A 17,260-nucleotide genomic window follows, 5' to 3' on the forward strand; every position below is an offset into this window, starting at 1 on the left:
GCAGTAATGGTGGCTTGTCCATCGCTGTACCTCTGCCTTCGATCAGGATTCCTCGTTAACCAAGCCTTATCTAAGATCCTCAGATTCAGTCTTACTAGATAATGAGTAATAAGGTTGGGATTGGTGTGAAAGGGTGAAGAGTTCCCAGGCTCTGGAACAGTCCTAAGAATCATTAATCAGTAAATTGGTTTTGAAAAGCTATTTTATATAAAAAACAAATGTACCAAAAGTCAATGCTTTAACTATTATTGATTCTCTTCCTGCCTCTGCTTTGTATAGCTGTTTTAAGATTAAAGATGAAATGCTAAAGTACTCCACTTAACCTGATATATCACTAAGATTACAAACCTCATTTTGAGCAGACATCTAGCCAACGCTGCATCAACTCAACCAGCTAACTTCATCCCTTCTGATCTCCATCACTGAGCAGCTGCGTGAAATGCATCGAGGTCAGTGATCCATGTAGAGTGGATAGGAAATCGAGCTCCATTTATGTGGATGGTGTGTGTCACAATATCTGGCTGGGCTATTATTTCAGTGTTCTTTGGTGTGCAGGTGTCAAGTGTGGCCTACTGTGCAAAAATGATGACAGGCCATTTCTGAAACTGTCCACCCACCACACTCAGCCAACAAGGGTTTGGATATAACCGTTATGCACTTCAGCTTTCAAAATTGTACTTTTTTTTTGTGTGTGTGTTGGCAGCCTCGGCTACAGAGCAGGAGTGGATGAAAGGTAACAGTTTTTTTCCATTGGTGTCTGGAATTAGAAATGTAACCACAGTCACACTCGTGTTTTCTCTCTCTTACCTCCAGCCATGTCCTCTTCTAGTAGTTGTATCTGCAGGTGGAAGATCTTCTCCTGGAGGTCACACAGGGTGTGTTTCATTTTCTCCCTCCGTGTCACCATGTAACACAGGTTACGCACCTGAAACACAAGACATCACGGTTACGAATAACAGTACGGGATTGCGTGCCACAGGCACCGTGTTCCTTTTCTCCCATCTCATCACAATTTAGTGCATGGACAAACATAAACCTCACAGAGAGGAAAACTGATGCATAAACATTATGACCGGCTTTCATGTAGATATAAATACATTTCCCCTGTGGTGATTTAGGATGACAGAGCGGTATGCAGTGTATGTGATATCTGTCAGGACAGCGCGCCCCGGCGCTGTCCGTATTGGATCTCACTACAGTGCTGTATATGCAGATCCACATGTGGGCTATGCGTTGTAGTTTTAAACAAGTCAGACTATGACAGACGGGTCTGTTGCTTCAATGTAGAAAGAGAGAGAGAGAGTGACAGAGAGTTGGTGGGGCAAAACACACACACACACACACACACACACACACACACACACACACACACACACACACACACACACACACAGGTGAACACTGAGCTATGAATCTTCCATAGCTGGTTGGAGAATGTACTGAAGCAGGAAAGGCTTGCTTGAGTTTGCAGTAAACGGGAGACAAAGCAAATATTTGTAAGACAGGAGTGTAAAATGATTTACTGTTTGGTTCAGGCTCGGTGCTCTCATCAACCCTGATTCCAGCGGCACGAGGCTGTTTATAGCAAACATGCTTTTAGCAACTAATGGTTGAATAAAGCACAACATTGAACAGGTAAAGAGCACGATATTTTCATTAGGAGTTGGAGGAGATTGAACTGAAGCAGGTCACCTGTTTAAAGAAGACCAGGAAAATGATGAATCCACTGGATGTTTAAATAAGCAAGAACCAACAAATACAGCGGGGAAAAGGTGATAAAAAAAAACAAACAAATATGTTAGAGATAGGTGTTTTTCAGTATGACCTCGAGCTTCCCAGTGGCTGAAATTGACAAGAAATAATTGTGTGCATACCTGACTCTGTAAAAGTGACTGAATCAGTGTTTAGTATTTCAGTTTTTCATATCACATCAGAAGTTTGAAAAAATATTATGATAAAATTCATCAGCACAATGCAGTAATGAGACAATCAGAGGTATGAGTCAAGAGGCCACTTCCTGTTTTCTGCCAATAAACTGGATCGCAGAGTCGTCTTCCACTCAGACACACACTCCAGCTGAGCCCTCCTGCCCCTCCATGCTACTAAATTACTATGGCATGGCCCTATATGCAGTATATGTGTGTGGATAGAGAGTATAGAGCTGAAAGAAAAATGAATGTGGGAGGGTGCATGTTTATGTCAAGAACATATGGATGTTCAAAGACAAGCTGTGGCTGTGTGTGTGTGTGTGTGTGTGTGTGTGTGTGTGTTTTACTGTTTTTAATTGGCAACATATAAAAGGAGACAAAGAAAGAAGAAAGCAAGCAAAGGGGCTGAATATTAGACTTTAATAGAAAGATAGAAATAGATAAATAGAGGGACAGGTAGGAAGAGAGACAGACTGAGACCAGGTAAACAAGATTCAAAGATAAAGAAACACAGCTGAAGTGCGTTCCCCTGGCAGCTGCAGTTGTTGTTCAATGCAAAAAAAATAAAAAATAAAAAAAATAATTTTTTTTTTTTTTTCTATCTACAGAAAAAACAATTACAGAGAGAAGATGCACATGTTGCCTTAGAATATGACAGAAAACTCCAGGGACATTGTTTCCATAGAGGAGAGGGACAGAGTTAGAGAAAGAGGAAGCCTTGACCAGAGAGAGAGAGAGAGAGAGAGTCCAAGTGCATTTAAACCAAAATTCACTCATTCATTCAATGAGGAATGAGGAATTGTTACATACAGTAACTGCACAGAAATATAATACAAGATAGAAGGGGCGCTCTTTCTCATATCAGAACAACTCCGCACAGTAACTTGTAAGTAAGATCTCATTGAAGGGCAAAAGTATTTATGGCTATTCCAAAATGACCACAAGAGGAGGTGGGGGGAAAAGCGGGTTGTCATAGTGAGGACAATGATGCGATAATTATTTGGATATCTGGATCCAAGTGCATATTTTCAGACAGTTTTTTTTTCCTGGAAGGGATTCATAGTGTTGTATTAAAAGTGCCAGAAGAAGTCAGAAAGTTGCCGGAAATTGTTGGATGCCGATCTGATGCTCACTGACGTTTTATCATTAGTCAGGGGAGTATAGCCTGAGCTGACATAACTTTAGCAATTCATCCTCTCAGTTTTGTTTCAATGTACAGCATATACTGCACACTGTGCGTTGTTAAGATTTCCAGTATGTGGATATACTGCACATCATATCCAACACATAGTCATGACAGCAAAGTAAATAGAGAGAGAGTGAGGTAGGGAGAGAAACTAATTGGGTCCAAGCCAGAGCACTTGAATCCCAAACTAACAAGCCAGAAACTGGATCTTTGCCAGCTGGATTTCTCTCACGACGGTAAATCAGTAATCATGTGTCTGTAACCACGTGTGTATGTGTGTGTGTATTTTTGTGTGTGTTCATTGGTGCTAATGTGACAGGACAGACTGTGTGTGTGTGTGTAAAAGGACACATATTCAGGCACTGAAGAGGCAGAACAAACAAGGAAATACAGACATAAGCACATCAGGAAAACATTACACTGATGGGTACATAACATGACACCACATCATAGGCTGGCCTACCTGTAGTCGAAAGTGTGCATGCATATGTGTGTGTGTGCGTGTGTGTGTGTATCCGCAAGTAGAGAGATAAAGAGACAGAAAAAGCAGCAAGGGCTGTATGAGTTTGTATTCATGAGAAAGAAACAGATATGGTTTATCTGTTTACTTAACAGTAAATGTGTAAAGGTGTGTATGTGTGTGTGTGTGTGTGTGTGTGTGCGTAGTTGGGGTCCTGAATGCCGACTGTTTATCTGTTGGTCTTGATGGATTCGTCAGCCTGGCCTATCTGACCCATTCCATCCCTGTTAGTGGGCTGCAGATAAAAATAGCTGCTCAACTGGGACACAATGTGCAGAGCCTGGCTTTGATTAGGACACTGTGTGTGTGTGTGTGTGTGTGTGTGTGTGCGCGTGCGTGCGTGCGTGCGCATGTGCCGTTTTCAAAAACAACTACCTCTGCCTGGACACATGACAAGGGGCTAGAGAGCTGGATGGGAGGTAAAGAGGGAGAAGGGGTAATGAGAAAGGAGGGGAACTAGGAGTAAAATAACAATTTGTTGAACCTTGCTGTTTTTATTTACTTTCTCTTTTTTTCTCTAGCCCACCCTTCACCTACACATTTCACCCACTATCTGTCTCTCTCTCCATTCCAAACTCTGGACATCAAAGCTCACTGTCTGAAGCAGCTGAGCAGCAATGCAGCCTTTTCTCCTTTTCTCATTTCAGCAGACTGAAAATGAACCAAACCAATGTAACATGGAGATGAAACATGAATATTAAATGTCATGGAGTCTGTTCTCTAGTGGAATTTTACTTTTATATTTCACCAAATGTACGAGTACAGACATAAATAACTTACACACCTCTGCTCAATAAGAATGTTCTACTTGACTTTTTCACGACTTTATGTAACTTCTACTACGGTTTTTTTTTTTTTGGGGGGTGGTGGGGGTTTGACATGTTCAAAAAAAAAAATCCCAAAAGCAATTTTCAAGCTTTAAGCAATGTCAAATGGTGAGCTGAATTAAGTAAAGTAAAGTATTCTTGCTTTGTTTGCATTGCTTTATTCAAGCACAAGTCTTGAGCGGCATAAGATGTCAAAGGCTGTTACTTTTTGATTTCAACTGTATATTTTTATCTTTGTTGGGTTTTTCTTAAAAACTGCTCTATATTTTTGAACTCCCTGTCAAATGTAACATTCATCCTAATCTTATTTTGTAGAAAATGATGCATTATGCAGAAAACTCTGCCCAAGGTTTGAGGGGTAGCCGAGTTGAGATGGAGTGACCTGAGGTGAATTTGTGTTTCGTTTGGCACAAACAGCCTCTGACCTTTTCTCACTCCGTCTCCTCTGTCTGTCACAGCCTCCTGCCCTTTACCAACTCTCTCCTTTGTCATTCTTTCCTCCACAGTTTAATCCTCCATCCTCCCATCCGTGCTGAACACCTCTAATCTTGTCCACACATCTGTACTTCAGTCTAGCTTCTCATTCCTCTTTAACTCCGTTCGTCTTTTCTTTCCCCCCATCTCCGTCTGAGACTATTCATTCATCCTGAGCAGCTATCGTCTGTGAATCAGCAAACACTGCACTGCTCCATTTTTATCCGTCCCATTTAGACACATTAACCCACAGGCACGAATCCGAGAGTGTGTGTTGGGTTACATCCGCTTGACATTACTTGGCACCAAAGGCGGTAAGGGTAAAGGCGGTTCTGATGGGTAAGCCTCACCGAGTCTCACTAACTTATCCAAAACAACATTTGAAAGCCTCAATTACATGCAAGATTTCTCTGACCGAGAAACAGCGAAACCGACGCAAAACAACAGCTCTGCACCGACGGAGGAGCGAGTGATTCATTGTTTTCACTCTGATAAAAGGGAAGTGATGTGGTTGCAGTTCGTAAAAGTATCAATGTTCTTACAAGTCTGCCAATCATGAATGACTATTGGTCTTGGGATATCTTCACCAGCCTGAAGTGAGAGACCAACGCACCGATGCACTGAGCATGTCAGGAAATGACCATGCAGACAATTTTCCTCAGTGATATTGGAGGAAACAGCCATGTTGGTCTCAGAGAGGAACAAACACACGCTCAGAGAATTTATTTAAATTTGAAACATACCTTCTTCTTTTTTTTTCATTTAAAATGTCTTTTACTTGTGATCAGTCAGGTAAGAAGTTTGTCAGTTCTATCTGTAATACCATCTGGTTATGACAAAGTCAAGATGGAATATTGGTGGATATTTGACATTGATTGATCAATGCAACTTGACAGGTAATTTACTTATTAGCAGGTGCACCAGAGAAGTTTCTTTAAAGCAGAAGTTAAGACAGACGTAATAAACAAAATGAATCCATCAATTCAATGTGCAACATTTAATATACTTCCGGAAGCGTGCTGAGAGAGTGCAGACCTCCAGTAAAGCCAATGTCAAACAACATACACCAGACTGCAGAGAATTTTTTTATTTTTTTATTTGAATCTGCCCCAAATTGATTCAGTACTTTTTGTGTAATTCTGCTGACAAATAAACAGACACAGGTGAAAACATAACCTCCTTGATAGAGCTAATAATAAGCCATAAATAACTCTTTATTGTGTTCTATAGAAAATGCAAGAAAGCAAGAAGCAGCAGAAAGCTGCATTCCTCCATTTCTACCTCTATCCATCTATCTGCTAGTCCTGATACTGGTTCATCCATCCTCCCTACTCCCTTAATCCCTCGACAACTGAACCCACCTCCTTTCTTTCGCATCCATCCATGACACGACATGCTGGAGATAATCAGCATTACAAGTGCATTAACTGTGCTGAGCACAGCCAGCGCCTCTCATACCACACTGTGTATATCTCTCGCTATCTCGCTAACCTTCACACTGTGAGGCTCTCTCATCCTCCCTCTTTCTCTCTCTCTCTCTCTGTTAGTGTGTATTATCACCACCTCTCTCTACACTAATCTTGTCTCTCCTGTCCAGACAATTAATGTACACAGACACATAAATGATCATACACAGACCATATGTACACATGTGAGTTCATCTCTCTCACACACACACACACATACACACACACACACACACACACACAAACATACACACACACACACACACACACACACATACAAACACAGTCGTGCATGCAAAGGGCATGGTGCCCTCCTGCCAGACACCTGTTGATGTAATTAGTGGTTGATGACAGCCAGGGCTCTGTTGACCGCTGTGCGAATGTGTGTCAGTGTGTGTGTGTGCGTGCATGTGTGTGTATGTACTGTAAGTCGCAGTGATACAGAGGGCGAACTGCGTACTTTTCTAACCACATATTGCACAAATTCTAAGCATGTTTTCCAAAAGGTCAGCGACAGAGATGACCTACTGAAACCCTCCTGATACTGGATTGTTTTGGGCCCAGACAAACAAAGATAAATTGGTTAATATATGGCTTTGACACATATTTGACTATTTGAGTGTTTTTTGTTTTTTTTTTAAGTATTGTTATGAAGATATGTGCCTAGGTGTGCTGAGGCACACAAAAACTTTAATTATTTAATTACTAAAAATTATTATTATTATTATTATTGTATAAAAATTAATTGCTGTACAATACCATTACTGTAACTGTGGTGAACTAATATCTCAGGGTGCTTTATCGCTGCTTTCCACTTAATATGACATGAATTCATTTCAATTATGAATTAATTTATTTCCCCTGTCCACACATTCAATATGGTGTTTGCTGTATGCAAACTATATGTCAATGCTGTTTTCACACTTACAAAACTAAACTAAAAGTCTTACTAGGACATGACCATCAGCATTTATTGCATGTTCTGTTTTTACTATGTCTTCTCTTCCACCCTTTATTTTTGCTTTTGATATTTCAACTCAGGTTATTTAATCGTATTTTCAAAGTAAGCATAACAACAGGTGAAATGAAATAATAATACATGAAATAATTTTGTCATAGGTCAGTCAACTGAAAGACGGTGTGTGTCCGCGTGTGTGTGTGTGTGCTTCTCCAGGCGGAAGGGCAGGAGCTGCGTCAGAGCTAATTCCCGAACTGATCTCTGAGATAAAGATAAAAACCCACAGGAACCAGAGAAGGAATGCGTGCTTGAGCGTGTGTGTCTTTGGAGAAATCAGGAACATGTGTCTGTGTCATGTATGTGTTTTTTCCTGTGAAACAGAGACAAATAAAGGGAAGTGTGTGTGTTTGTGTGTCTAAGCGTCTGTCACTGTGGCTGAAAATGGATTTCATGGTATTGATTTAAGTGATATGTGACACGCGGTAAATTACTGCGAAGACATACTAACAGAGAGAGAGAGCAAAGGAAAAACACAGTGCAGATAGTAAGACAATAAAAAAATATATATTACGAGGATGACAACACAGCTTGTTATTTATTTCACCCGTGAGTTACACTACTCAGGGAAGAAAAGAGTGGAAAGAAGCTAAGAAATAAAGGAGATAACAGCCTCTTTCTCTCTTTACTTCTCCAACTAACTTCCAGCTCAGATCTATATTGACCTGACCCTCCCAGCTCCCAGCATATTGACTACAGACCTGTGCTGCTTACTAATGAGCACTATCGACTGTTCATTGGCCCTGAAATACACAGACACAACTGTGAGGTGGCAGCCCGCTAAAGATCAAGATTATTGATCTTTAATTGGCCCAATATCACCTCAAACCCAATATGGAGAGCCTGGGTTAATTACTAACAAGACAATCCCAACTGGAATAATTAAACTGGAGTGTACACTCAAGTGCAGACAGCTTGTTATAAAAAGGTGTTCTTCCGCGGGTACAAGTCTAAAACAGTCGATTGATTTGTTACTGTGCCTCTTATATATATTTCATCTATTAGTTACACAGCTGAGATTATTGGGCTGATTACCACCACTGTGTTTCTGTTCACATCTACATCAATAATTATTAAGACAACCATAAAAAAGTAATCAAAGCTAATTGCGTGCCGTCGTTCACACTACGATGATGAAGGAATCAACAGATCTTGAGAAGTCGCAGATCAAAAGACACCCCGATGTAACAGATTCAAACCTGTGTTGAAAGGTTAAAGCTAAAGGTTAAAGCACACATACACAGTGGTTTTATATTAACAACGTGTGACGTGAGTGTGAATGGAGCTGCTTGTACAGTGATGAAGCCAATGATATGGAACATTAGCAGTTTAAGAACCACCTGTTTCCCTCAGGTGTTGGTGGATACCAAAAACAGAGCTACAGGGGGAGCGAGCATTGAACATCGGCCAAAACACGACTCCAAATGAATGTCAGTGATGCCCAGAGTGTTTCTACTGCCCCTCAGCGGCACAAAAAACTGTTCATTAGGATTTAAAAGTTGATATTTCAATATGTAGTGACCTGCTTCATACAGATATGTAGTCATTTAAATATAGTCAATTCAAACAACAGTTATTGTAAGTTAGAATTCTACAAAACCTTTGACTAAGGCTGGCCCTAGAAGTGTGGACATCTTTTGACCTGCAAATCACCAAATAAAGGCTTACTGTGATCCGACAGTGGTTTTCCCCTTATAGGCAAATAAAACCCCAAAAACAACACAGGGTCAAACATTTTCATCACAACAAATCAATCTGTGGCATTTTGAATTACATTTGGTTGGTAAACATGCATCTATAAGACACTGCAAACCATTAAATTGTTAATTAACTGAAGAGAACATTTCTAAAAAAAAAAAAAAAAAAAAAAAAAAAAAAAAAAAAAAAAAAAGAGAAAAGAAAAGAAATGTAGTGCATCTTATAAAAGGTTTTCCTTCGCAGTCTACCCTCAAAAATATAACACCCCAGCGACATGGAGCGTCAAAGCAAAGGGCCTGTGCAACACATCATAAATCCTCTTCATGATCCTACAGGGACAGTTAGATAACTCCCACACCTAGAATCCTCATCTGTCACAACATTACAAATTTATGAGTGAAAATAAAAACCTGTCTGAGAGACGTAAATTTGGTGAATCTACTGCTGCTGCCTCAAAGCCAAAAAGTAAAGTTTAGCTCATGGTTGTCAAATATCTCAACCATGAGGGATGTTTAAAGTCACACTTTTGAAAGCATGATTGATGGCGCTGGGTGGACAAACAAACACGTGAAGGGAAGTATTCAGCTGGACGAAGACATGTAAAACTATCAGTCTAGTACCGATGCCACATGACACACAGACTTGTGGTGGAGAAGCATCTAATCGGGACTATTGATCCGCTTCAGCAGTTGACTGATAATGTGACACAAAGTGAGAGCCAATTAGTGATGACGGACATCCAAAAGAATTTGCTCATCTGTATCTCATTAGTTCCTAGAGTCAAACTTACACTGCTGATTATTACGATAAAAAGTGACATTTTCCAAAGTAAAGTTCTCCATGTGCTTAATCAAATTAAAGTAAAGGAGAACACTACAACCTGTAACTATATTAAAGGTGAATAAGAAAGGTGAATTCACATCCTGGAACAGCTTTTGCAAAAAGCAATAAAATAAATCAAAATCTCAGTCAAGTTATGGCCTCAGACTAATTATTAACATCCACGACAAGACCACCATGAAGGCATAGTTCCACATTCTGCAGAATATGCTTACTTTTTTTTGTTTTTTTTAATTAAGGAGTAAGGTGAGAACCCCTCTCATGTCTATAAGGTAAATATGAAGCTCCTGCCAGCAACCAGCAGCCATAAAGACTGGAAACAGGGGAAACATCTAGCCTGGCTCTGTCAGCCGCTAATAAAATCCGCCTACCTGCACCTCTGAAGCTCATTAATTAACACATTATATCTCCTTTGTTTATTCTGCACAAAAACCTAAGTATAAAAACAACAAGTATTTCCCAAAATATTGAACTATTCTTTTATAACACAGTGACCATTAGAGGGTTAATATCGAACAACAAAATGCTTTTATCTTAGTGGCCTGGATTACGTTGATATTAGACGGCTATCAGACAGCTGCAGATGATTCACAGCACAGCACAGAACCAGAACGCATTACCTCAGTTCTCAAATTGCTACTTCGGCTGCTTGTGTGTCAAAGGATTGAGTTTAAAATACCATTACTGGTTTATGAAGCACAAAATGGTTTAGGGCTAAAACACATCTCTGATCTGCTACTGTGTTACGGACCCTCCAGAACTCTCAGGTCCTCTGGGACTGGATTGGATAAAACAAAACATGGTGAAATACCTTGTAGCTTTATGCAACACACACAATGGATTAATATGAGGTGATGTCTCCTCTAGGTATAGACTCTAGACTTCTGTCAACTGCAGCTTTTTTTTTTTAATCAAAGTTGAGGCACATGATTATGCTAATGCATTATCATTTCATTGTAATTTAATTCTTTTCATTGTGTTGTCTCGGGCCATATGTGAAGCTCTTTGAAACATCTTTGTGTTTGAAAGGTGCTATCCAAACAAACTCTGCTTGACTTGCTTTGCCTTGCCAAAGTCTCTTTAAGTCCATGCAACATAAACAGACTGTATAAAAAAAAAGTACTGTGGGCTGAAAAAGTATCTGCCATAAAAGAAGATCTTGGCAGCAGGAACACAAATATCTGTGTTGCGAATCGTAAAGACATTAAGATGTTATCAGCTACCTGGAGGGATAAAGTAGCTCGATGTGAATTTGTTACCTTCCCTCTGTAGTGCCCTACAGAGGACCCTAAAACAGTCGGTGACTTGACTTCACCCACTGAAGCTTCCAGCGCAATAACACTATTCACAGTGGGGAACGTTAGCCAGTGCGCATTATCTCGGTCCTTTAACTACTGGTCACGACCCAAAACGGATCGTGAGCATGTAAGGCGAGTGGGTGCCCACAAGATAATACAAGTAATATCTGAATTCAATAAGCCTGAATGTAAGGGCGATATTAAATTTCTATCTTACGTCCTGTACACAAAAGAACCTCCTGTTTTTTTTTTATTTATTGCTTCATTTTTTCGCTGAACGTCTATGACTTTTGTGTCTTTGTGCTACATTGTCGAGAAAGAAATGCGGTTATAACCCACTAACTCGAAAACACATCACTTCTCGAGTGCCTATAGAGTTCAACTTGGGTGAAAAACATAGTATTGTATTAAATGCGGTTTACAACATTTACACCTGTTTTTCTCCGCTTGAGAAGAGAATGACAAATTGCAATTTCTTATAGACACAAATTAGAAGATATGGTGAAGGTCAGGAGAATCCTTAGTCTCATAAAAAAAGCTGTATTTATAAATATTGTACCCATGGAAAATGTCACTGAATGCAACAGATTGAAAGCCATAATGGCCGTGTAGCATTTACTGTCAGCGCAGATGACATTATTGTGACGCTTTGACTATTTTTGACCTACAATAGGTTGTAGGTCTATTACTTATGATTTTATGATTCTCCCAGCAAGACAAGGTTTTACCGGACCTGAAGCTAAAGGTGAGAATGAATTTGGATCTTGGGTTGATAAAAGTTTAAAAGCAGAAGATAGATAACTCATGAATAGCATATGAGAGAGTCTACATACCGAAGGCACAGACAGACCACCTGGAAACCAGGTAGACATTCAAAGAGACAGGCAGACAGTGAAACAGGAATAAACCATGACAGAGAAAGAAGAGAATGACGTGCTGTGGCTTGTTCATTGAGATCTTCAGCCAGTTGGAAAAGAGAAACATTTACCCAAATTACAAGACATACAGAGGGATGAGGCAAGAAAGGATTAAGGGCATTTAAAAAAATAAATAAAAAGGAGGAGGGAAGCAAGGACAGAAGGAAGGGCTGAAGGATGGGAGGAAGGACCATCAGAGGGTAGGAAAGAAGCAAGGACAGAAGGAGGTAACAAAGGAAGCAGAGGAAGGAAAGAGGAGAAAGTGGGTCAGACGAGCAGACAGTGGAGGCTGCTGCAGCTGGATTCCGCAGACTGAAGCTTTGTGAAATCCTCCCTGATGTACAGCATACACAGCCGCCAGACACACACACACACGCACGCACACACGCTACAATCAAGCACAAACTCAAAAGTCTATCACTTCCAAACGCTTCCGCGCACACACACACACACACACACACACACACACACACACACACACACACACACACACACACACACACACAAACTACATGATTTATTAGCTCCTGCTAGTCAGTCTCTGACATTGTAGCCACTCCCACCTGGGATCCATGGCAACATCATTCGCCAATCAGAGCTCAGATGTTCAGCTTTTGGCTGTGTGTGTGTTTGTGTGTGTTTTCCTCACATGTATCTTAATAGACTTGTGGGTCTCACTCTGTGTGTTTTTCATATTACTGTCCTTTCTCTTTGCATGTGTGAAAACTCTCTCTCATGTTTTACTGTTCCTTTGCTTTCTGTGCATGTTCATATTTATACATGTATAAAATTACATGTATGCGTCCAGGAGTACACACACACACACACACACACACACACACACACACACACACACACACACACACACACACACACACACAGATGTACCTGCTGGAGGAGTATGGGGAGGGAGTCTGGATCTCTGCCAAAGCAATAAACTCTAAATAAATCTTGTGACACCAACACTCTGCTCCTCTCTCCCTCTCTCCTTTCATTCCTCCACAATCACATACTCCTCTTTTTCTTTTCCATGTGCACGACTCTTCTCCCTTCCCTCTTCCTCCTTTTCTCTTCATTCTCAAATCCACATCCACCTCTTTGCTCTCCTGTCTCCTCCCTCTTTGCATGCACTCCTTCTTCCAGCTGCAGAATCCCCTTTTCCATCCTCTCTTTTTCTTCACTTTTCCATCACCCCCCTCGTCAGCTCCTCTGTCCTCCTTTCCCCTCCTCTGTCTTTCTCCTGTCTTTCATCCACCCCCCCTTCCTTTCCCCTCTCTACAGATTCCTCATACACTGTCCATGTAGAGATAAAGGGGAAAGGAGAGAAATGGAGGGAGGAAAATAGAGAGCAACAAACAGGCAGACAACACACACACACACACACACACACACACACACACACACACACACTTTAATTAAAATGAGAGGAAAGCGGTGTACACACCACACCATGTCTAATAGCAAATATTTAAAGATCGAATCCCGGTTATGAAAACCTTATTACTTGAGGTTTTATTGGACAAACTGTTTCATGTCAGCAAACAAAACAGGATTTGGGGGGGGGGATTAAATTGTCTCCAAAATCTCACTTGACAATGTATCCAGACAGCATGGATCGGCCGTCTTGTATGCAGCATGCATAAGCCCTGAAAGGATTAAAGAAGAGACTGGTCTGAGCTTTTGGAAACGTCTAATCCTTCGTGCCACAGTTCCTTAAGGAATCCCCAGTACTGTACAACATGAATATAGTCTTCCATTGGTGGCCAGCAGCGCTTTGCTCACAATTACTATGTATCGTGCTAAATAATGTTTATCTGAATTTGACAAACGAATTAGAAAAGGTCTGTCCCCAAGTCAGGATTTTCATAGTTGACTCAGAGTCGGCCGCATGCAACCGCTGCTTCGACTCCGGGTGGCAGTGGGGGAAAGTGGGTGGGTGTCATCTTCACGATATTAACTTGGTCAGGTCCTTGTGGTTCGTTGTGTTCATGCTTTATCATCTTTATACACACATATACACACACACACACACACACACACACACATTATTACTGATGTCTTTTCTTCATTAATCCTTATCTACAAATTGGAGAAATACACCACCCACTCTCTTTGCACTTGCAGCTCCACACTATAGTCCTGAACATGACTCATGTTTTACCTAACAACTCATGTTTGGATGTCTTTGTTCATCACCTGGGATGTGAAAACATCAGGCAAAAGAAAAATGAAAAAAATAATGGCATCTTGGTCAGTAGCTCAGTTATGAAATCTTACCTTCATATTCTCATACATGTTGTGATTTATTCGGTTGGTTAACGATTTAAATCATCTTCGGTAGAATCTTTGTAAAAGTACACAGAGCCTAAAGGTTCTACATATTAACTTAGTAGTAGGACAGATGCAGGACAAACAGTCTCTTGCAATGTACAGATGAAGACGAGACGATGGTGAGATTACAACAAGAGGCGATACTCTGTACATCTCTAATGAACAGATGTGCTAGTGCTACCTCTGGAGAAAGTATCAGCGTATTTGGCAGGTAGCGTAGAGAGGTTCCCCTCCATCCACCTCTTCTCAGGAGGGGAAGTTGGGGAGGAAGTTATTCAGACTAGAATCACACTCAGCAGCGGGAGAAAGGCTTCACACAGCAAGGAGTAAAGCCTAATTGGCTATGTTTTATTGCCCGGCCAGTCAGGGGTAAGTGTTGGTCTGTGGAATTTGTTTGCAGATGCTACAGGGTGCTCAGCGGGGAAACTTTATTCCATAATGGTTTGAGAGGGCTGGCTGGGACAAAATTATAGCATCTGGGAACCTCTGCAAAATTGTATTCACAGCTCTATGGTGAAACTCAGTTAGGGAAGTGATGGATTTTGGGCGCTAACAGGGTGGACCCAGCTGACTGTAATCTTCCAATTAGTTTCAATTTATTGTACTCTGGATTTACAGACTGAGGACAAGCTTCCCTGCTGAACGAGAGCAGCTCAGGCTGGCCGGGGTGGATATGCTGGCAGCTGCTTTGGTCTGCTGTGTCCATAAAAGCAACTTAAGCAGGTGATCATATTAAAACGCTGGTCTTAAACAGCCTGCTCACATCAACGTTAACATTTTTTTTAAACTTCTTTTAGGATCCCATCTCTTCTCACCTTAGATGAAAAGCCTCTTGACACAATTAACAAACCTCAAGTTGGCAATCTGTATGTTTGCTCAAGTTCAACTGTCCATCACAAGGCAGCGTCTTCTTAGTGGCTCACACGACACACACAGAATAAAAAAAAAAACAACATACACACAACTTTAAAAACTACAATAATACACACAGGTTTAAGAAATTACAGCTGCACAGGACTTCCATGCATCTTTCTTGGTGTTTCATCATGGTACCAGAGTTAATGATGTTTTTGAACGCATTTGTCCTGGAAAAAAAAAGAGTTTTCATGACGGCAACTTGATGGGGGAGGAGGGGGAGAGTTGGAATGAGGGGTCCTTTGTAATGAGGGTGATTTTACATCTAACTGCCTCGGCACAGAGATCTGACAGTTATTATTTGACTCGCATGGCTAATGATCTGAGGAGGTTTTGCTTTGTGTATAACAAAGAGAAAGTTAAATCAGGGTGTGATGCCGAAGGCGAGAACCAGCCTAACGAGTGATTCGTAAATAGCTGTTAAAATATGTTTGTAGTGTTAAAACTGTAACAAACGTAATGTAAATATTCTAATTCCACCCTGACACACGTGATTATTTCTCTGTACAAAGAATGGAAAGTGTCACCAGCTACTTTAAAAGTGCCTTTTAATGAGAACAAGACTCAAACTTTGGACCCCGCATCACTGCTAATGTTGTGAAGCACAACTGTAAACCCGAAAGCATGTCACACAGTTCTCTTTGTACGCTTCTCCAAGTTACAGTGAGCTTTTTTCTTTTTTTTTTCCTTTTGGTAAAATCGTACCCCCAGGGCCAGCAAAAAGAGAACAAGAGAACAAAAAGAGACACAAACTGCCAATCAGAGAACAACAGAAAACTGTGAATTACTCCAGGTTTTGTAACTCTGTGACACTATCATGAGACAAGTAACAAACTGTCAATGTCAATGAAAGGCTAGTAGTTTGCAACAAGAGCTCATTAAGCTGTAAAAATGCTGCAACAGTTTTGTACAGAAGGTGTTAACCAAAGAGCTCATGCCACATACTGTACGATGGAGTAACAAAGAAACCAGACTTGAGTTTTTTTTTGTTTTTTTCAGTATCTGTTTTCACTTCAGTTGCTGCCGATCACTATTGGCCACAACCAGACTTTCTCAAAAGGTGGAAAGTTCGAATCACACACATTCATCTACATTAAAAAACATAAATGAGGACACAAATGCAGTGAAAAACATGCTAAACTAGGCCACTGGAAACCACAAATGTCTGACTTAATGCTTTCTGTACGGACTAAAAAAAAAAAGAAAAAAAAAAAAGACAGTCTCAAATCTGATCTGTTGCACACTGTAAGATTATGATCTGTCATCTTCAGCTAATTTAAGACACTTGCAAAATGCTCTCTTCCAGTAAACAAACACCTCTCTCCAACAGATGTCTGGTCAAGAGACTGTTTACATAGCAGGTCATAAAACTGTTAACAAAACCACTAAAATGTACCTGAAGCAGCCATGATAACATCACTGAACAATGTCGCCAATGTAATTTAGGTATTTAATATTTAACTGGGCACAGTATGCAGTTAACTAGAATGGCACTCAGTAGAGCGCATACCTCTGCCATGACCAAACAACCCTACACGTGTCTGTCAGATACATTATTCGCTGGGAAATAGACGAAAAAGTCGAAAAATGCAATTTCCCAATGTTAAGGAAAGAGAAAAAAAAACAAAAAAAACCCAGGTCTGTCCCTTTAACCGGATCTGCACCAAAATGTAATGGGTTCTTCCCTGGCCCACGCCCCAACCCTCCACCGAGTTTGTATTAGTTTTAGTTTTAGTGTAATCCTGCTGACAAACAAACAGACACGGGTGAAACAAATCAAGTATTACACTACTATTAATTAAGTTTTACTTAAAAATACAACGACAACAGCCAAATGGAAACGGA

At 40.6% G+C, this 17,260-nt stretch overlaps 1 protein-coding gene across 1 annotated transcript in view; it reads right to left on the minus strand.

Moving 5' to 3' along the window:
- jade2 (jade family PHD finger 2) overlaps nucleotides 1-17,260 on the minus strand; it is a 184,368-nt gene that overhangs the window by 38,567 nt on the left and 128,541 nt on the right. The window contains exon 11 of the mRNA XM_023413054.2: nucleotides 808-925. Coding sequence (XP_023268822.2) covers nucleotides 808-925 — 118 coding nt within the window. The remainder of the gene's footprint in view (nucleotides 1-807; nucleotides 926-17,260) is intronic.

The sequence above is a fragment of the Seriola lalandi genome, unplaced genomic scaffold (genome assembly GCF_002814215.2).
Source record: "Seriola lalandi dorsalis isolate HSWRI2012SDOR001 ecotype SW California unplaced genomic scaffold, Sedor1 jcf7180002054502, whole genome shotgun sequence".
Lineage (NCBI taxonomy): Eukaryota > Metazoa > Chordata > Actinopteri > Carangiformes > Carangidae > Seriola > Seriola lalandi.